The following is a 26,964-nucleotide window of genomic DNA, read 5'->3' as shown; positions in this document are numbered from 1 at the left end:
CTTATTCTTGGTCTGTGTGCCAAGATGAAATATGACTATCAAAAGTAGATAGAGGGTTTAATACTCATGTCAATCTTAAAAATGTCTTTATTTTGGAACCGAGGAAGTACGTATGTACGTGTGAATATAATTAATGTGCGTATTGTGTTTTGGCAGTTGGCGACTGTACCCAGATTCCGCTCATTCGAGCGTATATTGTATACGTGTACAGTATACTATACCGTCGTCTATACGTCCAGTTGCTTAATTTTATCTATTGTATTAATTCATATGAACGTACTTATATACGTATGTACCAGGATTGGAGTACTGAATAGTGTCAAATGAGTTCATTGTATATCCAAACACACATGTATTAATAATTATTGGCATATATCAGTTCAACCAAATTAAGTCAATTAATACACCAAATATTGTTGTGGCCGGCCTGGGAAGTACGTGCTCCCTTGATATGCTGGAACAGGGGAAGATCATCTATCTAGATTCACAGCGCGTGGTCTTCACTCTTATTAATTATTAGCCGCAGCTAAAATCTAAACTTTAGAGTTGATTTGATTATTTTTATCATAATTTATTTTTTAGCATTGGCTTTTAAGTCGCTAATAGCGTATATATAACATATATTTATATAATAGTTTTACCCATAAATTAGTTTTTAAGAGCAAGGTCAATAGTGCAGCCAGCTGCTTACTCCAATTTTGATCCATCTTAGCTATAGCTAACACTGTAGCCAGTAAACACAATAATCAAGCTATACTACTATGGCCCACACTGTACAAGAAATTTTATTTTAATCTCCCTTCTATCCCCACTCTCTCTCTCTCCTGTTCTCGCCGGCGATTGCTTCTCAGGAACTAGGCATCCAAGCTCATCCATGGCCAAAAAGATGAACAAATTATGGCTATATACACATCTGTTTTATACTATACATCTGCTCATCTACATGGAAGGAATCGGTACAGAACAATATATACACATACGTATGCTACTACTTCGCTTAAGCTATCTAATTTTTCTAGAGAAAGATGTTATTATATTTTCTCCATCAGAAAATATAAACAGCTCATCGTGCAGGCTCACGCTGCCAGTGTAGCTGGGGATAGAGCAAACGGGTCACCAAAGCCGAGCTCGTCGTCCGGCGACCGGCGTTGAGCTGGCCTTCTGCACGCGGAACGGTGGAAGATAGAAGTGAAGCAACCGGGCAAACCATCAAGCTGATTCATAAGCACAAGGCCTCAAAACTCAATCCAAGCTTTGTGCTCTCTTGGTCTTTCTCTTCTACTTGCTCTCCATGGCCACGGTAGACGAGAGCCGCAACATCGACCGACGAGGGCGAGGGCAACAACACGACGGTGGCAGCCGTGGCCGAGGCGGACGAAGTTGGCGGCGACAGCTGCAGTGGACAAGGTCGGCGGCAGCGGCATACAGAGGCGACGAGCACGGTTGACAAGGACGAGGGTAGCGGTGGTCGCCGTGGACAAAGGCGGCAGCGGCGGCGGACGCAGACGTGCGCGACGATGGCGGCGCAGCCCTGGACTTGGACGCTCCGACGCAGGCAACGGCGAGTAGCACGGGTGCATCGCTTGCTACGGGCGGGCCCACGTCCTCGGGCCATGCGTACAGCCGGGCGACTAATTAGTCGCCCGCTTGCGCCCTCTCCCCTCCCTTCTCTCCTCCAGCTCAGCAGAAAATCCTACATGGATCTCCTATCGCTCATTATTATACCTGCTCTAAGTTGCCAATAAGTGTTGCGGTAATTAATGATGAATATTCCTACAATGCTCCCCATGCTACTCTCTCGGTTTTAAATATATGCCAATGTGATTTTTGAGATGACGTATAAGCATTTGTTTTATTAAAAGAAATAAAAAATAAGTCATGATTAAAGTAAATTTAATGAGAAAATAAGTCGTCACAATGACATAAATGGTACTTATAAAGTATTTTTAATATAAGAAATAGTCAAATATCAAATCTAAAAGTAGCGCCTCATCGATGATGCCCCATTAGGTCCCACATACATGTGCCTAGTGTCACTAAGAACCTGCAGTAATGAGTCCTCAGTAGTGTCCGTAAATTGGCACCACTAGTGGAGTATCAAGTTTTACCTGTACCGTTTTTATTATAAACCGGCACTAATTAATGATAATTCATTAGTTACTTTAGGTAAACTGATACTGATAGGAGGAACTAGCTAGCGAGCCGAACCATATCTCAGGCCAAGTCAACAGCCCAAGAGCCCGTAGACATCGATCTCAAGTCTCCCCTCGTTGACCTATCTCACTCTCTCCCGGGGCATTTAACTATTTGCTACTTTTAAATTTAGCGTTTAATTATTTTTTACTCATATGTCAATGATACGTGGGACCTCATGTGTCTATAACATATGGGTCCATATAGCAAATAGTTAATCGCCACATCTAAGAATGGAAATAGTTAAATATCTCCCTTTTCTCCCCCTTCTCCATTTTTTTTCAATCTCTCCAACTCGCGACGACGTCTAACTTGGCTTATGACGTCAATCAGCTTGAGAATGAGAACAGCAAGGCCAATGAGCCCACAGGTAGCGGTGGCCTCTAACCTCACTGCCTTACATCTCTATGTTGTCGACGCGCTTCTTAACGTATATAGGTGCCAACGACGAGCTCCTCCTGAAGCATCAACATAGGCAGCGACCTCCTTGCTCGCTACCTAGCTCTTCTTCTTCCTCCATCTCCACTAGGGTTTCTCCTCACGCTGGCACCCCGATCCATATGGTGGAGAAGGTCGCATGGGTGCCAAATCCACCCCCCCCCCACCCACCCCCAAGCTCAGGCCTACAATCTGACCCTCTTGCCACCTCTTCCACCCTAATGAGGAGAACACGAGCAGGTGGAGGAGGCGGGCCCGACCTAATGCGACGATGACGATGATCGAAGGAGCGTATAGACCAGAGGATCTAGGGACCCTGGACTGAAGAAGAGGGAGATCGACGACCGCGGTGGCGGTAGGTTCTGTAGTTGTGGTGGTGCATACATCGATTAGTTTTTATATGTGATGTTGATTTGGGTTTCTCAGTTGTTGATCTGTGCATATTTATTTGTGAGTGTGTACATCGATGTGTATTGATCTGTGAAATATTGATGTTTACTTGGATTTGATGATATGGACATTTGGTATTGATCTGGGCATGCGTCTATGTATTGATTTGAACGAGCTGGCTCGAATTAATCTTTTTCTTTGCAGCTCGTCAACCTCATAAGTGCTATTTCAAAATTAATCGGCAGTGATATCGGTGCCCCTATGTGTGTTACTGTTCCAGTCAGGATCCGACACAAATGAAAGCTAATTAACAACGGGTTGTTTTATGTAGCAGCGTTATATATTTAAAATGGGGATAGTAATAATATGATTTTTTTTCTTTTTGCCTTTTTAATTGAAACCTAGCTAGTTTGCAATGAGACCCTCTTAATTTGTAGCTAGGCAAGCAATTTTGGACAGAGAATAGGGAGGGGTCTAATTTAAAGGCACTGGTGGAGAAACCATCTTTTGTCGGTTGGGCTATTTCCACAATAGTCCCGGTTGCAATAAAAACCGGGACTAAAGATTTAGTCCCGGTTAAAAAGGGTAACAGGCATATTTGATCTTTAGTCCCGGTTGGTAACACCAACCGGGACTAAAGATGATCTTTAGTCCCGGTTCAAATGTTGTCAGGGCTTGTCAGGCCTCCCCGGGATCTTTAGTCCCGGTTTGTGTTACCAACCGGGACTAAAGATCTATTTATAGTCCCGGTTGATAACACCAACCGGAATAAAAGATCGGCATGCGCAACATGGGCGGGGAGAGTACGAGGCCAGATCGAAGAGGAGGAGGAGCAGTTAATATATTCTATCTCCTCCATGGCCTTATCTCTTCCTCCTCCATATCTCTTCCTCTTCCTCCTCCTCTCCTTTTAACTTCTCTCCTCTAACTTCTCTCCTCCTTTTCCTCTTTCTCCTCTACGAGCGCCGGCGGGCGGAGGCCTGGTGGCCGGCGGCGTGCCGGTGCGGCGGCACGGAGGCCCGGGCGGCCTCGCGGCCTCGCGGGCGGCGCGGTGCTAGGCGGTGCGGCGGCACAGCGGCCCGGGCAGCCTCTCGGGCGGCGCGGCGCTAGGCGGTGCGGCGGCGCGGCGGCCCAGGCGGCCTCGCGGGCGGGGGGCCGCGCACGGCGGCGGCGGCCGGCGGGGCCGCGCCCCGCGGCGACGGGCAGGCGAAGGGCGGGGCCACACCCCGCGGCGACGGGCAGGCGGCCGGCAGGGCCACGCCTCCCGGCGGCGGCGCCCCGTGGCGGCGGGCAGGCGGCCGACGGCCGGTTGGGCCGCGCCCGGCAGCAGCGAGCGGCCGTTTTTTTTTATAATCTGTGATTATTGAGATGTATAATTTTGTGATTCATTGGACATTTGTATAAATCTGAGATGTATAATCTGTGATGTATTTGATTTGTTTTGTATTGTTTAGGATTTGGGATGTATTTGATTTGTGTGTATGAGTAACTTTAAGATTTGTGATGTGGAGTTGAGATGTTATTTGATTTGGGGATTTGGGGATGTGCATGCCACTCGATTCGGGAGAAAATAAAAAAGAAAATAAAAGAAAAGGGGACCATCTGGACTGCCCTCTACTCTCTCTTTAGTCCTGGTTGATAAGAACAACCGGGACTAAAGATCCCTCTTTTTTACTCCCGGTTGTTGTTATCAACCGGGATTAAAAATCAATCTTTAGTCCCGGTTATTTCAACCGGGACTAAAGATACCCATCTTTAGTCCCGGATTGCTACTCCCGGTTGAAAACCCAGGATTAAAAGGAGGTTACCAACCGGGAGTAAAGAAGGTTTCTCCACCAGTGAGGTCACAGATATAGGCAACATTCAGTAGAATTTGTTTTCTTCTATTCCCTACATCCCAATGCAAGTATAACCTTGTCTTATATTCAGAAAATGCTTTGTATCACACGTCCGACGAAACGGAAATATCGGACGCCTCGTCTACCCTACTAAAAAGCCTGATGGATCGGAGGAACCTCACTGTAACATGTATGCTACCTGTTTCTTTTCATTTTCTTCCCTCCTCTCTTTAAATATTTTTCTTCTAATTACTTATCCGATCTACAAACCGATCACACCATTGTATTCGTTGCAATTAAATCTTTACAACAAGATATCATATGATTATATTATTTCAAAAGAAAAACATGTATTTCAAACCGTTAAAACTAAATGTTTCATACTTGATAGTGATATGTTTCAACGTGCATCTTCAGTGTGTTTCACAAAATTCCTGAAACTAACTGCCACTACTCTCTCTCCTCTCTCTCCACCTCATCCATGCATACATGCATGTATTTTAGCAAGCTTCAAAATGATTTTTCTCTTAAATTACTTATCCAATCTATGATCCGATCACATCATTGTATTCGTTTTAATTAAATCTTTACAACAAGATATCGAATGATTATATTTTGATAAAAGAAAAACATATGTTTCGATCCGTTAATACTTGTTTCATACATGACAGCGACATGTTTCAACATATATCTTCACCATGTTTCATAAAATATTTAAATGTTTCAGTTGCTAAATTTTTTTTCACCATATATAACTTAATGTTTTACCTGTTGGCCAATTGCAACATTTGACCGTCTGATTTTTTTGGGTCATCGGACGTCCGATGGGTAGATTTCTCCCTTATATTCAGTAGAATATATTACTACCTCCATCCCAAAATGGTGCTACCTAGGATGGGTCAAATTCTATTCTAGGTAGCAGTATTTTGGAACGGAGGAAGTACATCTGTACTAAGTTGCACTTATATTGAGGGCCTGTTTAGTTCCCAAACAAAATTTTTCACGCTGTCACATCGAATATTTGGACACATGCATAGACTATTAAATGTAGACAAAAAAACAATTACACAGTTCGCCAGGAAATTGCGAGACGAATCTTTTAAGCCTAATTGCGTCATGATTTAATAATGTGGTGCTACAGTAAACATTTGCTAATGACGGATTAATTAGGCTTAATAAATTCGTCTCACAGTTTTCTGGCGGAATCTGTAATTTGTTTTGTTATTAGACTAAGTTTAATACTTCAAATGTGTATCCGTATATCCGATGTGACATACATGATATATGGGCAAATATTTTTGCCAACTAAGGCTCTGTTTTGTTCCCAAACAAAAACTTTTCACCCTGTCACATCGAATGTTTGGACACATGCATGGAGTATTAAATATAGAAAAATAACTAATTACACTGATTACGTGTAAATTGCTAGATGAATATTTTGAGCCTAATTGCTTCATGATTTGACAATGTGGTGCTACAGTAAACATTTGCTAATGATGAATTAATTAGGCTTAATAAATTTGTCTCGCATTTTAAAGGCGAAATCTATTATTTGTTTTGTTATTAGTCTATGTTTAATACTTCAAATGTGTGTCCGTATATCCGATGTGGCATACCAAAACTTTTTGTCTCGCGAAGTAAACAGGGCCTAAACAAGCCCTGGGTTAGAGGGAGTACCACGCATGACAACTTACTACTCCCTCCGTTTCAGGTTACAAGACGTTTTGATTTTAATCAAAGTCAAACTGCTTTAGGTTTGACCAAATTTGTAAAAAAAATAGTAACATTTTTAAACCAAGGAAAATTTATTCTAAAAATATATTTAATTATTAATTTAATAAAACTAATTTAGTATTATAAATATTACTATATTTGTCTATAAACTTAATAGACTAAAGTTAAAACGTTTTATAACCTAAAATGGAGGGAGTAGCTATTTCCCCTCTGAGAATGTCTCTTTCTTTTTTCCCTTCTCTTATGGTGGAAGGATGGTGGAAGTTGTCGGCCGGTGACTCTCTGAAGTTTCTACACGCACAACTTTTCCTTCAGAAATTAAACATTTCAACAGAGAGGAACAAAACGAGGCACCTATATGCATGCTTATTTTTCTAACTGAAACACGCACGTGTTAGACGTGCGCTAGTTGTAAAAGCTCCTGTTCTTCTATACAGACACGTAGTAATTAACTAGTGTAATGTACGGGTCTGGATGATCCAACGGCCAGAATTAATCGCATCATATATATGCACGGATGAATAACGTACTTGCTAATATCATATATGATGCTAGCTGAGTACACACGTATATATTACTCCCTCCGTTTCAGGTTATAAGATTTTCTAGTATTGCTCACATTTATATAGATGTTAATAAATCTAGACACATATATATGTATAGATTTATCAACATATATATTAATATAGCCAATGATAGAAAGTCTTATAATATAAAACGGAGAAAGTATATACTCCCTCCGTTTCAAAATATTTGACACAGTTGACTTTTTAGTACGTGTTTAACCATTCGTCTTATTCAAAAAATTTAAGTAATTATTTATTCTTTTCATATCATTTAATTCATTGTTAAATATACTTTCATGTACACATATAGTTTTACATATTTCACAAAATTTTTTGAATAAGACGAACGGTCAAACATATGCTAAAAAGTTAACGGTGTTAAACATTTTAAAACAGAGGGGGTATATACATCTTCATCTCATCACCAATTAATCAACCACTACCCTTTGTAGTTGCGCCCTTGTTTGATCATCTCCTGTCTCCAAATGCTTTAATTTAATGCATGACCAAAGCTAAATAAAGCTTCCATATGACTGATGGCCTGCAGTGCATGCATGCAGGCGATCGATATGCCCAGGCTTTTTGATTCATCAACACACACACAGTACACGTACACGTACACGTACGTTGAATATATATCAAAGGCGATATGGAATCAACACCACGATGATTAGCGGTTGATAGATCCTGATATGATACTGTCCGTGCGTGCGTACCCTGCACTTACCTGAGATTTGCATCAGCAAAACTACTGATCTCATGCATAAAGCTAAAAAAGCTTTTCAACAATATTTTTCAGTCGTGCATGCACAGCAGCTAGCACAGAGATCAGCTAATCAACGATCAATCTTGAATATATACATACTTCTTTAAATATATATATAGAAGGAATACGCCATATAAAATTTAATTAGGAGAGCTAGTAAGCTAGTAACACTTGCATCTATCGACGGTTGAGAAATGTACGTGCGTACGTATGGCTTTATGATCGGAGCTACATATGCCTAACGATAAACCGTACAAAACTTTAAAAATAAAAAAGAAATGCTTTATAAATAAAACCTCTCTACGACAAAAGAAAGCCACCTTAAATCAATTAAAAAGTTCCAAAACTTAAAGTTTGGCAATGGTCGATCATCCCTGGGATTACAATCGAGCTGCGGATCATGCAACCACAAGAAAATTTACTGCGGATCAGTGCAACCACAAGCGAAACTACTATATTCATTCTAAAATGTTGCTACTTAGTGTGATGTGTCAATATTTTACGACGGAGAAAGTACGGATCAGGGCAACCACATAGGAAACTACCATATTCGTTCTAAAATGTTACTACTTAGGATGAGGATATGTCAATATTTTAAGACGGAGAAAATAATAGTACTCCCTCTGTCCCAGAATATAATGCCTCCTCCAACAAGGGTGAGTCAGCTAGCTCATAAATCTCCACATCAGCTTTTGTATGATGTGGAAGAGAGAGAAGATAAGGAGAGAGAATGCATTATCTCTTCTTCAAGAGCTAAGCTCCTAAAGAAAATGTGAGAGGAATTGTGGAACCCAAAAAATGTGCTATGAGACAATCTATTGGAGAGGTAGACTTTTTGCTATCTCTTGTATGAGGTGGACAAGCATGAGCTAGTGCACTAGCTCAACCATTAAAGGAGGCCTAAGGAGTTTTAGAGTTGGACACGGTTATTAAGAAAGTAGGTAGAAGTGAATGATGGAGAGTTGTGGTTGGATGAGTAGGTGGAAAAAGTGAATGATGGAGGGTTGTGATTGGTTGGGAAGATAATATTGGTGGAGAAGTTGTTATATTTTAGGACAAATCCTAAGGGCTAAAATTTATTATATTTTAGGACGGAGAGAGTATCAACAAGATTTATTAATGGACATGACCACATAAAAAAACTAAGATCGCGAGCTACTGGACTAGTCCTAGTAGAGCATGTACAATAGCAGACTATAACCGACTATAAATATATTTTAAAGAGATAAAAAAAAGAGAGAGAAGAGCAGCGGGCTTCAGATTTGTAGCCAGCTACAGTACGGACTCCAAAACATAATGTGTGTATGACAGGTGGGACCGGATATTAATAGTGTAGTAAGCAACTATTATATGAATTGGCTATAAGTGATTTGGAGTTAATAGTAGCTAAGGTAGCAGTAGCACGCGCGGGCGCGGGCAAGAGGACGCATTGATGGACGACGGCGAGAATGCATTGGCGCGCGCGGCAGTGGCATTGACGCCGGCCGGACCACGCAATCCGCGACACGATCTTTGCATCATTTAACTCCACACCCCCCACAACCCGGCCGCCTCGACGTCGCGCCGTGTCGTGTGCTTGAAAAGAAAAATGAATACACCCGACCGTCCTGTGTACGTACCCCCAACCGCATCGCCACGTGCGCACGCTCATACGTGGGCCAAACATGCATGTACTCCCTCCAAAAATTCACGGTAACATCGTTAATTTCTAGAGCTGGATATATTCATAGTCCCATAAATTATACTCCCTACTTTCCTAAATATTTGATACCATTGACTTTTTTAAACATGTTTGACCGTTCGTCTTATTCAAATACTTTTGTGAAATGTGTAAAACTATATGTATACATAAAAGTATATTTAACAATAAATGAAATGATAGGAAAAGAATTAATAATTACTTAAATTTTTTGAATAAGACGAACGGTCAAATATTTTTTAAAAAGCCAATAACGTTAAATATTTTGAGATGGGGGAGTATATTTTTTATTAGACGGTAGGCCAGAGGCTGCTTTTAATTGAAAGCCAAACGGCCTAGTTCAGCTGGGGATACCAGCGTACATGAAGGACAAACTTCACACGAGGAGGAACAAGTGCTCAACGAGCAACCCAACACTAACACATAGGAAACACCTCCAAAAAAACTAAACAGAGCGATCACAAAAGGGTTCAGCGCAAACACAGTGGCCAAGATTCACATAGCTCTAACAGCTACAGCTCTAAGGGGAACCAGCAAACTAAACACAAAAATTAACCCACTCCCACTCTTGGGGTCCTCAGGGTCGATCAACACCATCAGCTTCATCCTTTCCACCAGCGCTTCCATCTTGATTCCTTCCTCAGGTCGTCATAGCTTCCTCCACTGCAAAAGATTAGAGGTAATTTAAAAAGGTATAGTCAGTACGTGGGGAGTAAACCAGTTTTCCTCTGAAGATCATATTATTTCTGGTTATCCAGAGATTCCAACAAACAGCAGCCAATAAACTCAAAGTAACTCTAATAGAAAATTGGTTAGTGTCACCCTTGCAAAGAAAAAAAAAACTCCTCAAAATTCCTAGGGATGGTATTCCTATTTAAAGTGTCCCTGCAAATGCACCATATCAGTCCCATAAATCAATGGATTATAATTTTGTAAACCATTATAATTTAACCTACAAATTTTAAATCCAGCGAGGATCTATAATATAGAGTTGTGTAGGAGTACCAACCTAAATTAGTTTCATTAAATTTATCTGTGATCTAGTGTTGGAAGTGCTATTATGTTTTTTCTATAAAATTCAATTAATTAAACTTGAAAAGGTTTGATTAGAAAAGGTATAAAAAAGTATCTTGCAATATGGAATTGAGGTGGTAGAACAGTGAGGTTGTGTACTAGTATAAGATTATTTCGCAAATTTTGTTTTTCAACTTTTTTGAATTTAGAGAAATAATAAAATTCGATAAAAAATTATTCAGGCCTAAATTTCGGCAATTAATTTCTAAAATTTCAGATTCTCCCGTGCCCTCAGCATATTTTTGCATACCCAAATACTTTCTCCGTCCCTAAATATAAGATATTTTGGTTGAATGTGACATACCTAGTACAACGAATTTGGATAGAGAATATGTCACATCGAACCAAAATCCCTTATATTTAGGGACAGAGGGAGTACTTAGTAAACCCTAGTATCCATGATCCATCTGTAGTCCATGCATCGCTGACATGTGGGCCACGCAGTTGCTAAGCTAAGCTACGAACAGTGAGGCTGTGTACCTGCTCGGCTGCAATAACTTGGGATCCTGCCAAGTTTAATTCCAGTTGATACTGTTTCTGCAATCCACAAAGCGTATGATGGTGATTACATTAATGTGTTACTACGACTTTCAACTTACGACGACGACGACGATATGATGCGTCTTTTTTTGGTCCTCGTCGCCGGCAATCATGGTCGCACAGTAATTAACACAGTGGTGTGTAGTGGCTAAAAGCTGCATATGTCATGTCATCTCTCTGACAAAGGCTGGCTGTTATTATGATCTTAGCAGCTATAATAGCTCTGACTGATTAATGATCCGTAAAAACATAATGATCCAAGCAGCTACGAGACGCGTGAACCGGTTAAAGAATGTTCGGTTCTTTGTCTTGTTGACTGGTAATCTCAGTCCAAATATTTCCGGTGCAGAGAGGAGAGTTAATTACTATAGTACTAATTAATAGTAGTAGTAATAGTAGATTGTTTTTGCTTGGACCAGCTATATAATTACTATAGTACTAATTAATAGTAGTAGTAATAGTAGATTGTTTTTGCTTGGACCAGCTATATAGCCGACCAGGCATGCATATGCAGTGATGCACCGAATTAACCTGGGTGATCTATTGGGGAAACGCCAAGAGGAACTCTCTGCATTCACAGATAATACAGATTGTTCTAATGCTGTACGTGTGCCTTAATTTTGTTTTGGCATGTCATGTCTTAAAATGAAGAGGTCGTGTTTGGTATCTTTGATACAGTCTCTAATTCGCATATTTCGTAATTTTATTTCGCATATGGTGGCCTTCCATCGTTTACCCCGTGGTTTATAAGCTATAGCAAAATTTTAAATTTTAAAATGTTTTTGGGCTTTTGTATCGTAGTTTACCGAAGAGGCTGTTCTGTGGAAGGAAGCTGGGCTCCTCCCGGATTAGGGTGGCTGTCTTCTTGGTTGCTAAACTGATGACGCGAGATATAGGCCCTATGTTTTAATCCTGTTCTTTGTTCTTCTGTTTGTTGTTGTTATTTAAAACTCCTCCAATTCTTAATACAAATGATGTGCAATCGTTTTGCGTATCCTCAAAAATAGTTTAGTATTTAGTGTTCGTTTTCAAATCGCAAAAGAAAGTTTCTTCAATAAATTATTTTGTAGTTGCTATAAGCTGTAGGACAAACGATGAATGCCATTTTTTTTGCCCCTCGACTGCATGAACTAAAACATGACTTGCATTTTGGATCAGAGGTGGTATGATACTTTTTGTAGCGTTTTTATGCTATGTGCATCAATGTTGTATGATTTAGATGGTACAGTAGCCAAGGGTACTACCATTGTATGCCTACATTACAAGTTTTTCAAATTGCCTGCCAAGCTTTTGTTTCCATGATTGGAAAAGTTTACCTTTCTCTTTGCTGTTTGTTTCTGAATCGCATCCATCATCCATGGATTTCACTGTGACTGAGGGTTGCGGAATTAAGTTGTGTACATTTTGGGCTATAGGCTTTTTAATTAGTCCCCTGTCCCCTGCCTGGGTGAAGATGCTGTGCTTGGATTTGATCTTGATGCCAAGTCTAGTACTGCCTCAGTACACATCTTAAATGACATGGTAGTAGTAGTACGAGTACATAGTACGTAGTATTCATCTGTAGGCTAGCCAACTCTCCTGGTGAAAGCTTTTTTTATGAAGTTGTGAGTAGTAGCTGTAACTGCATGCATAGACTACGAGTTTAACTGCAATACAGTAACATTGGCTTCCAACTCGCAATGCTGTATTGTTGTTGCTGCGTGTAACAGTGCTCTGGGATCTGCACATTTCTGGGCCATTATTGTGAATCTCTTGCAATGAAGCAAAACTGTGTCATTATACTGTTCCAATATAGTAGCAGTACAGATTTACAAGGACACTGGTTTGGAGTGAGGCTCCATGCTTTTTTCTGCACACATGGTAGAGGTCAGTAAATTACCTGTAAAAAAAAAAATCTGTAACAGCCTTCTGATCTATAAAGAATCCAGGCCAATCCAAAAGGCAGGAAAACAAATCTCACTTGTGCTTGATAGTGCAAATAGAGTATTTATGTAACTCGACTTGTTTGGTACTGTACCAGTTAATGAGCAGGTTAACCATAAAACATACTACTGTTTCCATTAGAATCTCACTTGTACATGGTAGTATAAATTTTTCTTATTAATTTCTGTCACATAAAAAATACTGCTGTTTCCATTAGAATTTCGGAATGCCATACATGTGTGATTGGTTGGGCTAACCATCACAATTTAATCAATGTCGTCAGTTAGCCCTTCCAAAAGTAACTGAAAAGATTGTTTGTACAATTGCACATCTCAAAATTGCTTTCTTTTCCTGTAAATGGACGCTTAATGACAAATCGATCGTGTATAACTTCCATCAAAAGACGAATCTATGACATTTCAAAATGGGAAAGTCCCTGTTAACCGGATATGCTCAAGGGTGCGCTTTAGACCATACTGAAGAACAGCTCGGTTGCCAGCTCTAAAACCATCGCCATAGGCCATTGAGGTATCAGACTCAATTTGGTGCTTGAAAAAATCACCAAGCTTTCGCTCAAACTGAGATCTTCCCCCCTTTTTCGATGATGTGGATGCTGATGAGGATGAAGACGTTGAAGCACCATTACTGCCTGATCCTGCAATGATCTCTGACTCAATCCACATGTGAGCAAGAACTTGGCATATGCCCTCTTCTACGTCTGGACTAAGTGTGCGATATCCTGCAAGTAGATATGCATTATAGCATGAAATGTCCATATACATTTTTTAAGTAAATGAGAGAGTGATGACAGTGGCAAGCTAATGTAAACTCTTCCTCATACAGAATAGGACTGAAGTACTGAATCGTGCGCTGCAATATGGATTCTCTCTTTTTCTCTATTATTCAGCACCTTCCTTAGATAACAGATTTGCTAATATCATTACTATTAGTTTTGATTTCATATTCAGCGGTGGGCAGCATGTGGTGATGTGACTAGCTTGTATTTTGTACTGAGATTTACAAGATTAATAGTAGTGTTGATTGTTTTGTCATTGCCAATATACTTATTATTAGTGGCATATAACGGAGGATTGCCAACAATTTACATGGTAACTCCCCAAGTTCACCCACTCATGGACTTGTACAGTCTTGAAAGCAAGATGACCAAGTTTCTAGCGAAGAATATAGTTTTAGTTGCTATATTCTTGGTTCAGGTACTCAGTCATATGCTAAATGGCAAATTGGCAGTCTCAGCCACAATGCAAAAAAATCCTGGCCCTGTCAGGCAATCACCCTCACCAGAATAGCTAGTCATTATAAGTGAGAAGTAAACCACACAGTTTTCTGTAGGAATCTTGAACCATGATCTTTTTAGTCTTTACCACAACCAAAGACCGTGAAAGTTCAATGCTCTAGATTACCAATGTGTTGTACTTGTACACCCAATAAGAGTAGAACAATTAGTACACTAAAAAGAGTAGAACAATTCCATTGATGTATGGGCAGTTTACATTGATTTGTAGCAACTCAATTGCTTTTACTAACCTGTTTGTCTTTGAACAAACATGTGCTATTTAATTGAAAATAAAAGGTCCTTTTCCTCTTCTCTGACTTCTCGTGTGTTATTTTATTATGATGTTTGTCCAAGAATGAAAATGAGAATTAAAAATTACCTTTAAGTCGCAACCACGCATGCATCATCTCATGAGCTAAAATTGAACCTGTCAACAATCTGCAAGAACAATAACACATTAAAATACCGACAATGTACTTCATGAGGTCCCAATACAGAAGAACCAAATGATAACACAACAAATAATTTGCATATTGTACTGCAGAAGCTACAGTGACAAGGCACAAGAGTAATATCTTTTCCCATTAACTCTGTAGAGTCAGCATGCAGTCCAGAATATCTTCAGTGAATCCATAACATTTTTTAGAAGAATGTATTCTCCAACACAGAAAGAAATATTATTTCAAATCAGTTATAAATTCGAATATTCCTCCTAGTTTTTGTTGATATTAAAAGAGTAGCAACAAGGTAACAATGGCATTATGAAACAGATAGTAAGTGGTTCACCTTGGGAGACCATAAAGAATGAGAATTGCAGTCACTTCACATCGACGAGTCAACCTATATGGCTCCGTTATCATTTCCATAACTTTATTTCCAGCCATTCTTGGTCTCCTCAATATCTAAAATATTAAAAATAAATGCTGGAACTCAGTCAGAAGTCAGAACACAGCAGACCAATACAATTGAAATAGAATTTAAATTATGAAAAGATCCATTCATCTCATGCTCAGAATAGTTCTCACCGTGCTGACAGTTTGCTCTTCTGATAAGCATAAACCTCTTGTTTCTGGAAGATGGTGGTGACCCTGGTTTCCACAGGAAACAAAATATTTACTAACATTAGTATAGTGAAAAACAGGAGAATCATGGATTGTCCAGCTTTGGTCAACATACAGTCTTCTCTCCTTCCATGGCTTCATTTAAAGCCTGTCTTTCTACAAGAAGCAAGGGAACTTGTTGTTCCACTTTCATATTTAGGCCTTCATAAAATTCCTGTATTTCAAGATAAAGAGGTTGGCACTCGCTCGTATCCATAACTGCAGAATCAAGGCACTCCAGGCAGAGTTTGCGACCATCGTCCAGCAATACATATCTTGATTCCCTTGGCTGATAAGAGCACAAGCCATTTTTTGATGAACTGATCAAAATTTTGCAACAGCAACATATCTGACCAAGTATGCTGAATCAGATTTATAAATTCAAACATGGTAATTGAACGTACCTCCATTCTTTCACAACTACAGCATCTTGGAGTACCGTCCACCTCATGTGATGGACAGTATTTTTGTAACCAGAAAGGATGTGCTCTATATTCAATCAGGCCATTCATATTTGTAGGAATCTGAATAAGAAGGAACTGTAAGATGGCGCATTTAAAAAAACAAAAAGAAATTGTCGGCTGTTACTTAACACATGTTAACAACTTTCACATGTCAATTATTTGCTGCCCCATGACTAGTGCTTTTCAAATGCAAACATGGCCAATCAGCTATCCACATGATTCAAGGCCTTCACAATTGTAATAGAAAATGAGAAAAGGTGAATATGCATGTTAATCATATATCAGCAACAGTAAACATTGCAATCATGATGGCATGTGGAGTAGTTTCCTCATTTAACAACAGCACGGTATATCAGTTCAGAGGAAGCTTTGATAGTACTAGGTATGAAAATATAGAACAAAACGATCCGTCTTATGCAAACAGATAAGAGCAAACTAATGAAGCGACTCTTACAAATTGCTTGCAGACATCACATTTTGGGTGAAAGCGCTCCTTGTAGCATGTTTTATGGTATGGATGGTTTCCCGACATGGAGAACTGCATAGTCATATATTGGTTGACTATAAGCATAGAAACATTACTCTTGCAGACATGGATAACTGCTTAATAAGTAAACAAAGGAGTTACCTCATAGTCATATATTGGTTGATTACAAGCATGACAGCGAAAACATTCTGGATGCCAAACAGCTCCCATGCAACTAAGGAAACGCCCATGACCAATCTCACTGTGACATCCGGCACAAGTCCTGAGGAAATAAGCGTATATATTAAGAAACAGTAAGAGTAAAAGCAACTCGCAGCATCCCATTCTCGCTTACCAATTACCATCCCCAAGTATCAGTGCAGCTCTTTCTTGCATTTTAACTTTTGGGTAACAAAATATACACTAATCACTTTTTTGCTTTATGACACTGTAAAGAACATATCCTGGGTGCTTCTGGTGAAGGTATAATGGAACCCTGCAGATTTTGCAGGACTTCAAAACATGCATGCAATAGTGCAACCATAGGCCAGTCACTGCAAGTTTAATCAATGAACCCAAAAGGGGGTGATTTCTTCTATGGTTGACTCCTACATACCATAAGGGGTGATCTCCTGTGCTTGCTGTGGCTGTGGTGCAGCTGACAGCTGCACCAAATCTCAGATTTAGAAGTGTCTGTGGCTACAACAGCTAGCACGACCTATAACCTAGATAGTTTGAACCTTCTTCACAGGGGTAAAAGAAATATTTACAAAAATTTAATTTGGCAAAACTGAGGTCCACAGTTTTCAAACTCGCAAAAGAGCTGCTCAGCTGTACACCTTAGCTCTACAGAATTGTATCAAACAAAACTAGGGAGATTGCCTTTGACCTCTTTAGTTCATATGCAAACTCACACTGAAAATCTGGTACATAAGTTTTAAATCAAGATACACCCACTAAAATATATCTGTGAACCCCTTACACAAAAATGTGATATCCAGGGAATGAATTGTTAAAGTCAGCACGCCGCGGGGCAATACAAAAACAAACAAAAGTGGTGTTTTAAAAAACAGTAGCACGTAGTCTGTATGGTTCAGGACTTAATTTATTATACTGCTTTATGGTGAATACTCGTATCAGTAGTTATGTGGCACTTCAACATCAATGAACCCAAAATAGCATGTCCACATAAAGTATCTACTACAAAGTATCTAGTTATACTAAAGTAAGAAAAATGAAAATGAACCTGAATCCAGAAGAAAACATAAATGGCAGTGGTTGATACATATTGCCACCATTGGCGTTGCCATTTTCACGAGCACGAGGAGGCGATTCAACATTCAAACTTTCCTGGATAGCTCTTGCAAGTTGTTCATCCTCCTCCAAATGCATGTCCTTTTCTAGATGAGTGAAAGAAAATGAAACAAAAAGTATTGCATGTTAAATGCATGGATTCATCGATCATAGACACAGAATACCATGATGTAGAATTGCTTGATAGGTAGCTCCAAACAGCATTTTATATAATACTTCCAGATGCACCTTTATTACTTGGGTACAGTTCTAATCCAAACATTTGGTACAGAAGTATATACAAAATGTCCACACTATGATTTTCGATTTTTACATCTAGAACCAGAGAACTCGCACCAAACATTTCACCAACACATAACAAAAAATAGCCACAATTCAACATGTATATTTCTCATGAAAGAATAACACATATATAAATTTCTTTTTCTCACAATGGATCTGTTTATGCTTTGCCGTTGAGTATTAACATACTATTCTATATTGTGACTCAAAAGAAAAATAATGTTGGCCTAGTCCTTGTATAAATGTGAAACTAAAAAAAGATCAACCAAGTTCAGAAACAGAGAGTGTGAAGAAACTTATCCTAAACATGGACTCCATATGAACATACTGTATCATCGGCAATGAACTAGCTCCAAAAATTTTCTGATAGGTGTGGAAATAAGCACAAGGGTCTCTCTTAAAAGTTAAAACGCTAAGCACTTTGACAGATGTCATCGAATAAAAATGATATGAAGGAACAGCTGCTGGAAGTAAAGAAGCGGACAAATGTCAGCCTTTTTGGACAGTAAGTACTCAAACAGCAGAAGTACTAGTATTAGTTACCATACTAACCTATTGCCTTTGCCTTTCTTTGTTCCTCCTCTAATAGAGAGAGTGATATAGCACGAGCGATATCTTCATTGTCAAATTCTGACGGGACATCCTAAATTGAATTTGAAAATAGATCAGCTACATAGTCAAAAGATGTAGATTCCCATTCTTTTTAAGCACTAAATAACAGATACTACTACAATGGCATATAAGCTCATTATATTTGGAAGCAATTTGTGTCATCCTGAACCTAGAGGCATATGCACAAAAAATCAGTGGTATAGTTTTTGTTAATACTTAATTCACATTGACCAATCACCAAATCACCTGAAACTCAACCAACAAAACCACATAACAGTATTACAGATAAGAAAAATTATGTTTATATGACCTACTAAGCAAGATAGCAATGTGAAGCGATGATGTATTTTTCAGCAGGGGAAATTGCATTTGTGCACCTCCAAATTCGGAGATTAGAATAGTACAGATTTACACCAACAGAACTGGTAATAGCGTTATGCTCTGCATACAAAGGAAGACATAAAACACACAGAATTGTTCTCCCTAACCAGGGTAAAAAATTTCTTGTTTTGTACAAGAGCGTCAAGATATAGTTACATTTTACACTGTAAGTGGCGTACATACACCATGCTGATGAGCATGAGAAGTTTGCAAGAGTTGCAATTGTGAGTACATGAGGTGCAAGACTGGTTGGGCCTGTTGCCTCAACTTACAACAATCTACATCGTCAATGACAAGTTGACGGAGATCAGTAGCCAACAATAGCAAGTCGAGTTGACCAAATGTAGACTCTAGTGGGTACACCATCTAAACACGGGAACCACATTTCCCATCAAAACCAACAGTTTGCAGTTTTCTATGTCCATATCAGTAATGGCAAAACTTTTGTGTATGGATGTAGCCAACACTTTCAAGAGGGATAATGATCTATCCGCAACTGTTAATAATAAAAATATTTTAGAATATGGTTGGAAAGTTAGAACATGATGGTAGTTTTTTTTTCCCACATCTATTGGTATTTCTTTTATGGCGCAGAATCGCAGTACATTGTTTATAGTTTAATGGACAAACAGTCAAAGACCAAAATTTTGATTGTGAACATGCCGCAACGGCATATGTTATAGAACAAAGGGAGAAACAAAGTGAGATTCAATACTCTATACGAGGGTGCAATCCAAGCTTTTTGGAGCACATTTCAAATGCATCTCCTTTGGCTATCCTAGTTTTATAAGAATGCACTTTTGCCCTAACACGAAGATAACCGTAGAACAATTAATGAGCTCTTACTCCTGAGAGGTAAATGTATAACACAGAAGAACTTACCGTCACAACTGCGGAATTAGAGGGTCCATTCCATATCGTCTCCTCCGCGGGTTTGCTGTGGTATTGCCCTTCCGAGATTTTGTGGGTTGAACCTCTAAAAAATTTGGTCAACCAACCCATAGTGCTCCAAATGGCAACGTTGGAAGGGACACTTTTATCTGCAATCAATCCAAGATGTTAGGATACCACAATATAACACAAGAAAAATTTCAAGCAAGGGATCAACACCAGAGAATCATAACTAGTTACCAAAGTTAGCCAAGTTAGCAGATCGATTGCAGGTCCAGCCGTTTGAGTACCCTCCTCCTCACTCAGGCCCCTAAACCAGAAACCTCCTAACCTCACAGGAATGGTTAACAGGATGGATCGGAGATCAAGCGATGATTCTCACAGACCCCCCACTGGGTTTTCTATCGCTAGCAGCGTCGCATTAGAACGTAAGCCTGGAATGGCTCAAAAAAAAATGCAGGTTCTCCGGCATCAGGCGGGGATTACGAGCGGCGGCAAGATCGAGAGGGGGGGCACACGCTCCGCGTCTCTATCGTGGGGAAGGGGACGAAATGCCAATGCCCACCACCACCACCACCACCCGCGTCGGTGCTAAAATTGCGCGGAGAAAACGAAGGGTGGGGCTCCGATCACCTGATCACCGCGTCACCCGCGCCCCTCCCGCGGACGGGACCGCCGGCGATCCGCCACCGGCCTTTGCTCGACCACCACCAGCAGCAGCAGCAGCACCGAAAACCCGACAACGAAACGAAGGCAAGCTACGACCGACGACGTCCGACGTCGCCCGCCGCGACGGAGGAGGGGGCACGCTCGATCCCCACCTCCGGCGTCGTACGCCCGCCGTGCCCGTACGCGCGCGCGCTCGGGCGGCGGCGGCGGCGGCGGCGAGCGGGCTTGGCGTGGGGTGGTGGATTCGGGGTGGGGTTGTGCGGGATTTGGGAATCTGTCTCGCCTCCTCGCTGCTGCTTTGCCTTGCTTTTTGTGGCACGGCAGGAGGAGGCAGGTGACCCGCTCCCCCGTAACACCGCGGGGAAGTTGGGGGGTTAATCCATCTGTTTGCAGCTTGGTAACCGTGTATAAACTAATAACACTGCCTTAAAAAAACGAAAATTTTAAAATGGGTTGGAGCATCCATGGTTGATTGAGGAGAAAATGGTGAGAAAACATGTATTCAAGAGGATTTGAACTTAGGCCAATGCATTAGGATTTGAACTTTTAAGTCCTTATCACATCGGATGTTTGAGCACTAATTATAAATATTAAACGTAGACCATTAATAAAATCCACCTATAATAAGTCTTTGGATCCAAATACCATCTTACTCCAAGTAGCTGTCCTATCACCGAGCTACGCGCCGGTGCATTACTCCCTCTAACTTGACGCTAGATCTGTTCCTGTAAGCGAATACGACCATGTAATTGTGAATTAGATGAAAGTTTACAAGTTATCGAATAATTATCTGAACAGATATAAATAAAATAGCGTAACTACATATTTAAAATCAAAATACCCACTTCACAAGAAACGACTAGGCAGCCTGTACATCCTTAAAGTTGTCATTTGTTTCTTTTCCCTTTCAGAAAGTCAAATATGCAGTTTTGCACGGAACCTATTCGCTTATATCGGATTGGTTATATTTGATTTTGGCTCCGGTTGCGTTTTTTTTAGGGTTTTCCGGAGGAACCCGACGACGGAGGGACGGACCACCGCCGTCACCGCGTGAGACGACGAAGAGGGACACGAAACCGGCGCCGGGAGGCGAGCGAGAGCTCACGCGGAGAAGCAAGCGACGAGGAGTCGTGTTGACGCCGGCAGAGCGTACAGGAGACTTGGTGGTAGCAGTTGAGCGCTACGTTTGGACTTTGAACCTAGGCATGGCGCTGTTTGATTTCGTCACCAGTTTGAATTTTCCATGTGCAATCTTCCAACGACCATTTATTTTTCCTAATATGTAGTGGTGTAGAGACGAGTTTCTGAAGGAAATTTGACCCACTTTGGCTGTTTACTGAAATTAAAGGCAGTTCTCATGTAAGCATGACAGAAAACCTTGGTGTTAGAATTTAGTGAGCAAAGAACATGATTACATAGGGAGGTGCTGGTGCAGGCAAACCATCAGCGAATTTACATTGCATTACTTCACTCCACGGACATTTTGACAGTGCGTTTTGTACTTCTCTGTATTGCGAAATTCGGATCATACTAGTATCACATTTACATTCATGTACGGAGTACTTAGTTTCGGTACCAGTTTGTGGAAGTCATATGTGCTCACGTGGTTGCTTGTACAAGACTAATTCCTGCTCAAGCTCCGTCCTGGCATCACCCACCGTCACCCAGACCTCGGAGATTTTCTCAACGGCGCCTTCAAAGAGATCAACAATGGTGAACGCCCGCGATGTCGGAACCATCAGTCCTGTTAATCCTTCGAGCCCAGTCTTTTCGCTTGTGGAGATTGCAGGCTGCCTGCTTGATTGCGCATGATTCACTCTAGGCACAACGGCGCCGTTCAGATATATAGTCCGGTTAGCTCCAAAGGCAATCATCTTCCGAAGGCCTCTCCCGTAGGCGAGGCTCTTGTGCATGTGACCGAACACGACCAGCGGTATCGAAACTCCGGTTTCTCTTTGCAGATCAGATATGGCTTGCTCCAGATCTGCGGAGGTTCTTGTCTAAGATGGCATATTAAGCAACTGTACAAGTGGAAGTATCATCGATGGAATATCAGACCTGGATCACCATGATCACCACCACCAGCAACCCAATCCCGCCCACAAATATCCTCCATTCTTGAGCCTAGACCTGTGTAACCATAATTTAATGTAGGCATGTTACAGCATATGTGTGCAAGTGCAAGTATATGTAGTTTGCTAGTTTAAACGTTCAGACACCTGTTGGCCCATTGTGTGCCAGTAATATGACAGCATGCTCCTTTGGTGCATTTGTAGCAGCATCATATATCCTCTTTGCACTTTCAGCCATATCATTGACACCATACCTACATAATAATCGTAGGATCAAATAAACGATGGTAGACAAGTTTCCAATTATGAACAAGAGTAAGAGTTCACCAAGTAAAAAAAGGTAGCAGTATTGTGTCTGTCTTATGCACTTTGTTTTACGAGGTGGACTAACCATCCCTGACTACACCACCAAAATAATAATTTACTATAGCTTCACACTTCTTATTACAGTTTGCTATGTTTATTTTATCATTACCAATATATACTGCGCTGATCGACAAGAATCAGGTCAAAGCATAATCACCTACTCCACCAATATCCTTACCACTGTAGCTCAATTCACTGCATGTTACTACACAGCAGAAGTAGTATGCAATAAGAAACCAACCCGGTGAAGCAACTAAGAATGACAGCTATCAACAATATATATCATCAAACTCTAAAATATTCACTACCTAATACAGTAGTGCTACAGATGAGAACGAAGTATAAGTTGGTAACTCTACTGTTTATTGTGCCATTCACCCATCATTTCACGAGTTCACATACATCGTTTGCTTCTTAATTCAATATGAAAAGAAGGGATGGTAAAAATGACTTGTAGACCAAAATGACAAGGATATACCAAACTAGTATCTTTAGGAAAAGTATGCTGCAACTCATTTCTCTTATGCCTTACCTAAATTACTGCATGTTTCACATGAACCTTGTAACTATTTTTTGGATACTGTGGATCATTAGGTCTATTTTACATAAATCTATTATAAATAGCAGTAGTATTTTTTCAGTAGAGCCCTCTTCTACTGTTTCATGAAAAAGAAAGGACAACTAAGGACTCCTTAGTAAGGAGAAGTATATACCAAAGAAAACTGATAAACATGTGTATCTATTGGTTAGCATGTCTCTTACCAACCATTTTGACAGAAGCTTTGGTCTAAATATCCTATTACCCCCGCAGGAAAATGGTCGTCCACCAACAACACTCAGCTTTATTGTTGGAAAATCCAAACATTTGTACCCAACATGCTGCTCACCAAGGCTGAAATTGGCAACAAAAAATAACAACAGAAAATTACTTGCCACAAGGTCTGCAAAAATAGTACCAGAGTCTGGTGAAGGCAAGTTATAACCCAGAATCATCCTGAATTGCCACAGCTTATTAAAAATCATGGAATAATCAGGCCAAAATTTCCTGAGAATCACATTTTTTCCAGCAATTACTAGCACAGTTTTAAACAACTCACTTCTTCTTGGATTTAAGTGCAGTATCAGCTTCTTTTATTTCTTTCAAAAAAAAAAGAGAAGCAAATCATGAAATGACCTAGCAACAATGCTAAAAATCAAAGTAATACCTGTTTAGTGCTCTGGTGCAACTGAAACAACTTTAAATAATGCAAGTTTTCCTTCAAAATAACAACAATTGTGCAACTCATATAACCCATTCATTGGCATTTCTTACAATAGAAATTCATCAAATGCTAGTGTTAATCATAACACTGTTGTATTAAACATAAAAGCATATTCACATTAAAGGAGGAACATCTTACCTCTCTAGCTGAAGCCGGACACGATCTACCTTCCTGAATGCCAACCAAGGATACATTCATCATTTCATCAAATATCAGTGCATTTATGTTGAACACTATCCTTGTCGGATGAAAGAATTATTCTTACTTCTCTGAAAACTGATACGTGTGCCAACAGTCATGATTCCCAAGAATAGCTGCTTTGGGGAGCTGAAGATCTGAAATGCTTTTAACAAGTTGAACATTCTCGTTGCCATAATCACCTGCCATAAATGGAGGACAGCAAACAGGAGATGTAAGGAATAAGCATTTAAGTGTAACTTCACAAAGTAATGAGTATATTATGTAGTACAGATATAATAGGGCAAAGGGCGCACCTGTAAAAAGTACCAAATCTGGCTGCATTCACACGGAGAGAAAGTTAGATCTTCTGGGAATAAGAAACATAATGTTATAGAAAATAAATGTAGTACGGATATTTTTCTATCAAACTCCAGTGTCATTTTGGCAGCTGGACTGTACATCAGTACATGTTGATGGCAGGCATACAAAAAGGCGTAGAACATGAATAAAGAAAAGGACAGACTGCACTTCAGATGATCTTACATCATAAAACTAGAGACATGCTACAATAATCAGATGTGAATAACTTAATGCAATACACAGATACAATTGACTGAATTTATCTGGATTTGCAATACCTGGAGAAAATGTAGGGCTTTTGAGTCTTCCTCAAGGGTCCAATCATTATGCTGCAATGTTCAGCACATCACAACAGCCAATTAGTGCATTGTTCTCATCAAGAGGATATTATAATCCCTTGAGCCATAATTGATGTTATAACCAAGTCAAGCATGCAAATAAAGTAAAAGCCATCATATTCCTCTTAGTACAAGAAGTAAAGCACATCTCGACAGGAAAGCGAGCTAAGAGATTTCAAACCCACAAGATCAACAAAGCATGGTATCAAAACACACTATCCTAGTGACTGGTTCAAGCCACAATATGTTGTCACTCCGCTAAAATCTCACTCCCTGCATCTTCTCTCCAAGAAGACATTTTACAGTTTTGGCTTTTCACATTGTAGTTCACAAAAAAAAATTATCTCTGCATTTGTCCCTTCAGATGGAAGTCAAAGCTTTATCCCTCATGAACCTCTTCGCACCAACCAAATTCACCTCCATCCAAACTACTACTACTACAATCAAACGCCACCTTAAACGCAAACCCCCACACAGCCACACTGATGAATCACACTCATCATGCACTCCTCTCACAGCATCTCAAGATCGGAGCTAAACTGAGCTAAGAAAGTCAACAAGTATAGATGCCTCAGTTTTTTTCTTCTTTTTTTGGGGGGGAATTGGTAGAATGCTTCCGTCCCCAAAGCTATCTCCCTCTCACTCCGAATCCCCTATGCTACGCCACACGAAACCCACCGAGAATCGCAAGGCCACACCAGCACCCATGTCTGGCCTATCACCCATCCCAGGCACGCCGCAAAGAAGAGACGGAGGAAGAGGGCAAGGAGGGGGTTACCACGTCGCCGACGACCGCGACGCGGACCCGGCCGCGTCCGACGCCGGCGCTGGCCATGCTCCTGCGGCCGGGCCTGGGCGGCGGCGAGGAGAGAGGAGGAGGAAGAGGATTCGCGGAGGCGCGCGCGGCGGCGGCGGCGGCGGAGGAGGAGGCAGCGGCTGCTCCCGCTGCCGGCCACGACGGAGTGGGAGGGGAGGAGCGAGACCGTAGCAGTGCGGGCCTCACCATTTCTTTCTTCCCCCCTTCTTTTTTTTCTTTTCTTTTTCCCTCTCGAAATGGTGCCGTGTGCTGCCGTGCCGGTCAGTTGTCCCGTGACACCTGGCGACTGACGTCCCGCCGCATCGGTTGGGTGGCGAGGTTGTGGATAGAATCACATTAAGTAAGCCAACTAGAGGGATGAATAGTTGATATACCCAAAAATCTAAACTTTTAGCGGAAATAAAAGTTACCCTCAAATTCGATGTAGATCGGTCTGATCGAGGTTGATCCGCTGGTCTGACCGAGCTCATGTCGCCGGTCTGACCGGTGTTGATCCGCCGGTCCAACCGCCTGAAGATTGCCTGCCGCGTGTGAAGTCGCCGCCGGTCTGACCGCCTCTCCTCCGTCGGTCTGACCGCTGCCTGCCGCCGGTCTAACCGCCGGTATATCGCCGGTTAGACCGCCGAAACCCGATGAAACACAAATCGAAGAACTCTCAAAGTATATGACAACTTTATTACTTCTCTCTGTGTTTACAAAGTGCACCAACAGCACTCCTTACAAAAATCTCGACTAAACTCGAAACCCTAACTAAACTAGCAACTCAATTGCTCTCAAAAGTGATACCGGGAAGCCTCACGCTCCCCCTCTATTTATACATGAGGTAGGCAACCTAAAGCCACGAAACAAGCTCATACTGAAAGTCCTAAACACCTTAGGAAACCCTCTAGTACAAGACACAAACTTTACATAACCAATTGTACCAAATTTGAACT

At 40.8% G+C, this 26,964-nt stretch overlaps 1 protein-coding gene and 1 pseudogene across 3 annotated transcripts; both read right to left on the bottom strand.

Moving 5' to 3' along the window:
- Nucleotides 1–13,317: 13,317 nt before the first annotated feature.
- Nucleotides 13,318–21,004, bottom strand: LOC127776712 (protein DA1-related 1-like; annotated as a pseudogene).
- A 990-nt stretch (nt 21,005–21,994) lies between these two features.
- Nucleotides 21,995–26,265, bottom strand: LOC127775351 (uncharacterized). 3 transcript variants are annotated; one of them, XM_052301574.1, is made up of 9 exons: nt 25,991–26,265; nt 25,153–25,203; nt 24,829–24,850; nt 24,600–24,714; nt 24,473–24,505; nt 23,839–23,964; nt 22,854–22,960; nt 22,693–22,764; nt 21,995–22,618 (listed from the first exon to the last, which is right to left on the bottom strand). In XM_052301574.1, exons 1-9 carry the CDS (start codon nt 26,216–26,218, stop codon nt 22,224–22,226), a joined length of 1,149 nt encoding a protein of 382 aa, XP_052157534.1. In that variant the 5' UTR covers nt 26,219–26,265; the 3' UTR covers nt 21,995–22,223. The 3 variants fall into 3 exon arrangements, with proteins under 3 accessions (XP_052157534.1, XP_052157535.1, XP_052157536.1); XM_052301575.1 differs by lacking the exon at nt 25,991–26,265 and having other exon boundaries at nt 24,829–24,881; XM_052301576.1 differs by lacking the exon at nt 25,991–26,265 and having other exon boundaries at nt 24,829–24,878; nt 25,153–25,187.
- Nucleotides 26,266–26,964: the final 699 nt, after the last annotated feature.

The sequence above is a fragment of the Oryza glaberrima genome, chromosome 6 (assembly GCF_000147395.1).
Source record: "Oryza glaberrima chromosome 6, OglaRS2, whole genome shotgun sequence".
In the NCBI taxonomy this organism is placed as follows: domain Eukaryota; kingdom Viridiplantae; phylum Streptophyta; class Magnoliopsida; order Poales; family Poaceae; genus Oryza; species Oryza glaberrima.
Note: the sequence above shows the minus strand (reverse complement) of the source record. Positions and strands in the feature narration are given on the sequence as shown.

Bases quoted from the DNA above. Each gene is read 5' to 3' on its own strand.
- LOC127775351 (XM_052301574.1), bottom strand. From the start codon at position 26,218: ATGGTGAGGCCCGCACTGCTACGGTCTCGCTCCTCCCCTCCCACTCCG. The intron at 24,506-24,599 runs GTAAGAATAATT...GTTGGCATTCAG, and splicing joins ACGTATCAGTTTTCAGAGAA to GAAGGTAGATCGTGTCCGGC. The intron at 22,619-22,692 runs GTCTGATATTCC...GAACCTCCGCAG, and splicing joins TGGTGATCATGGTGATCCAG to ATCTGGAGCAAGCCATATCT.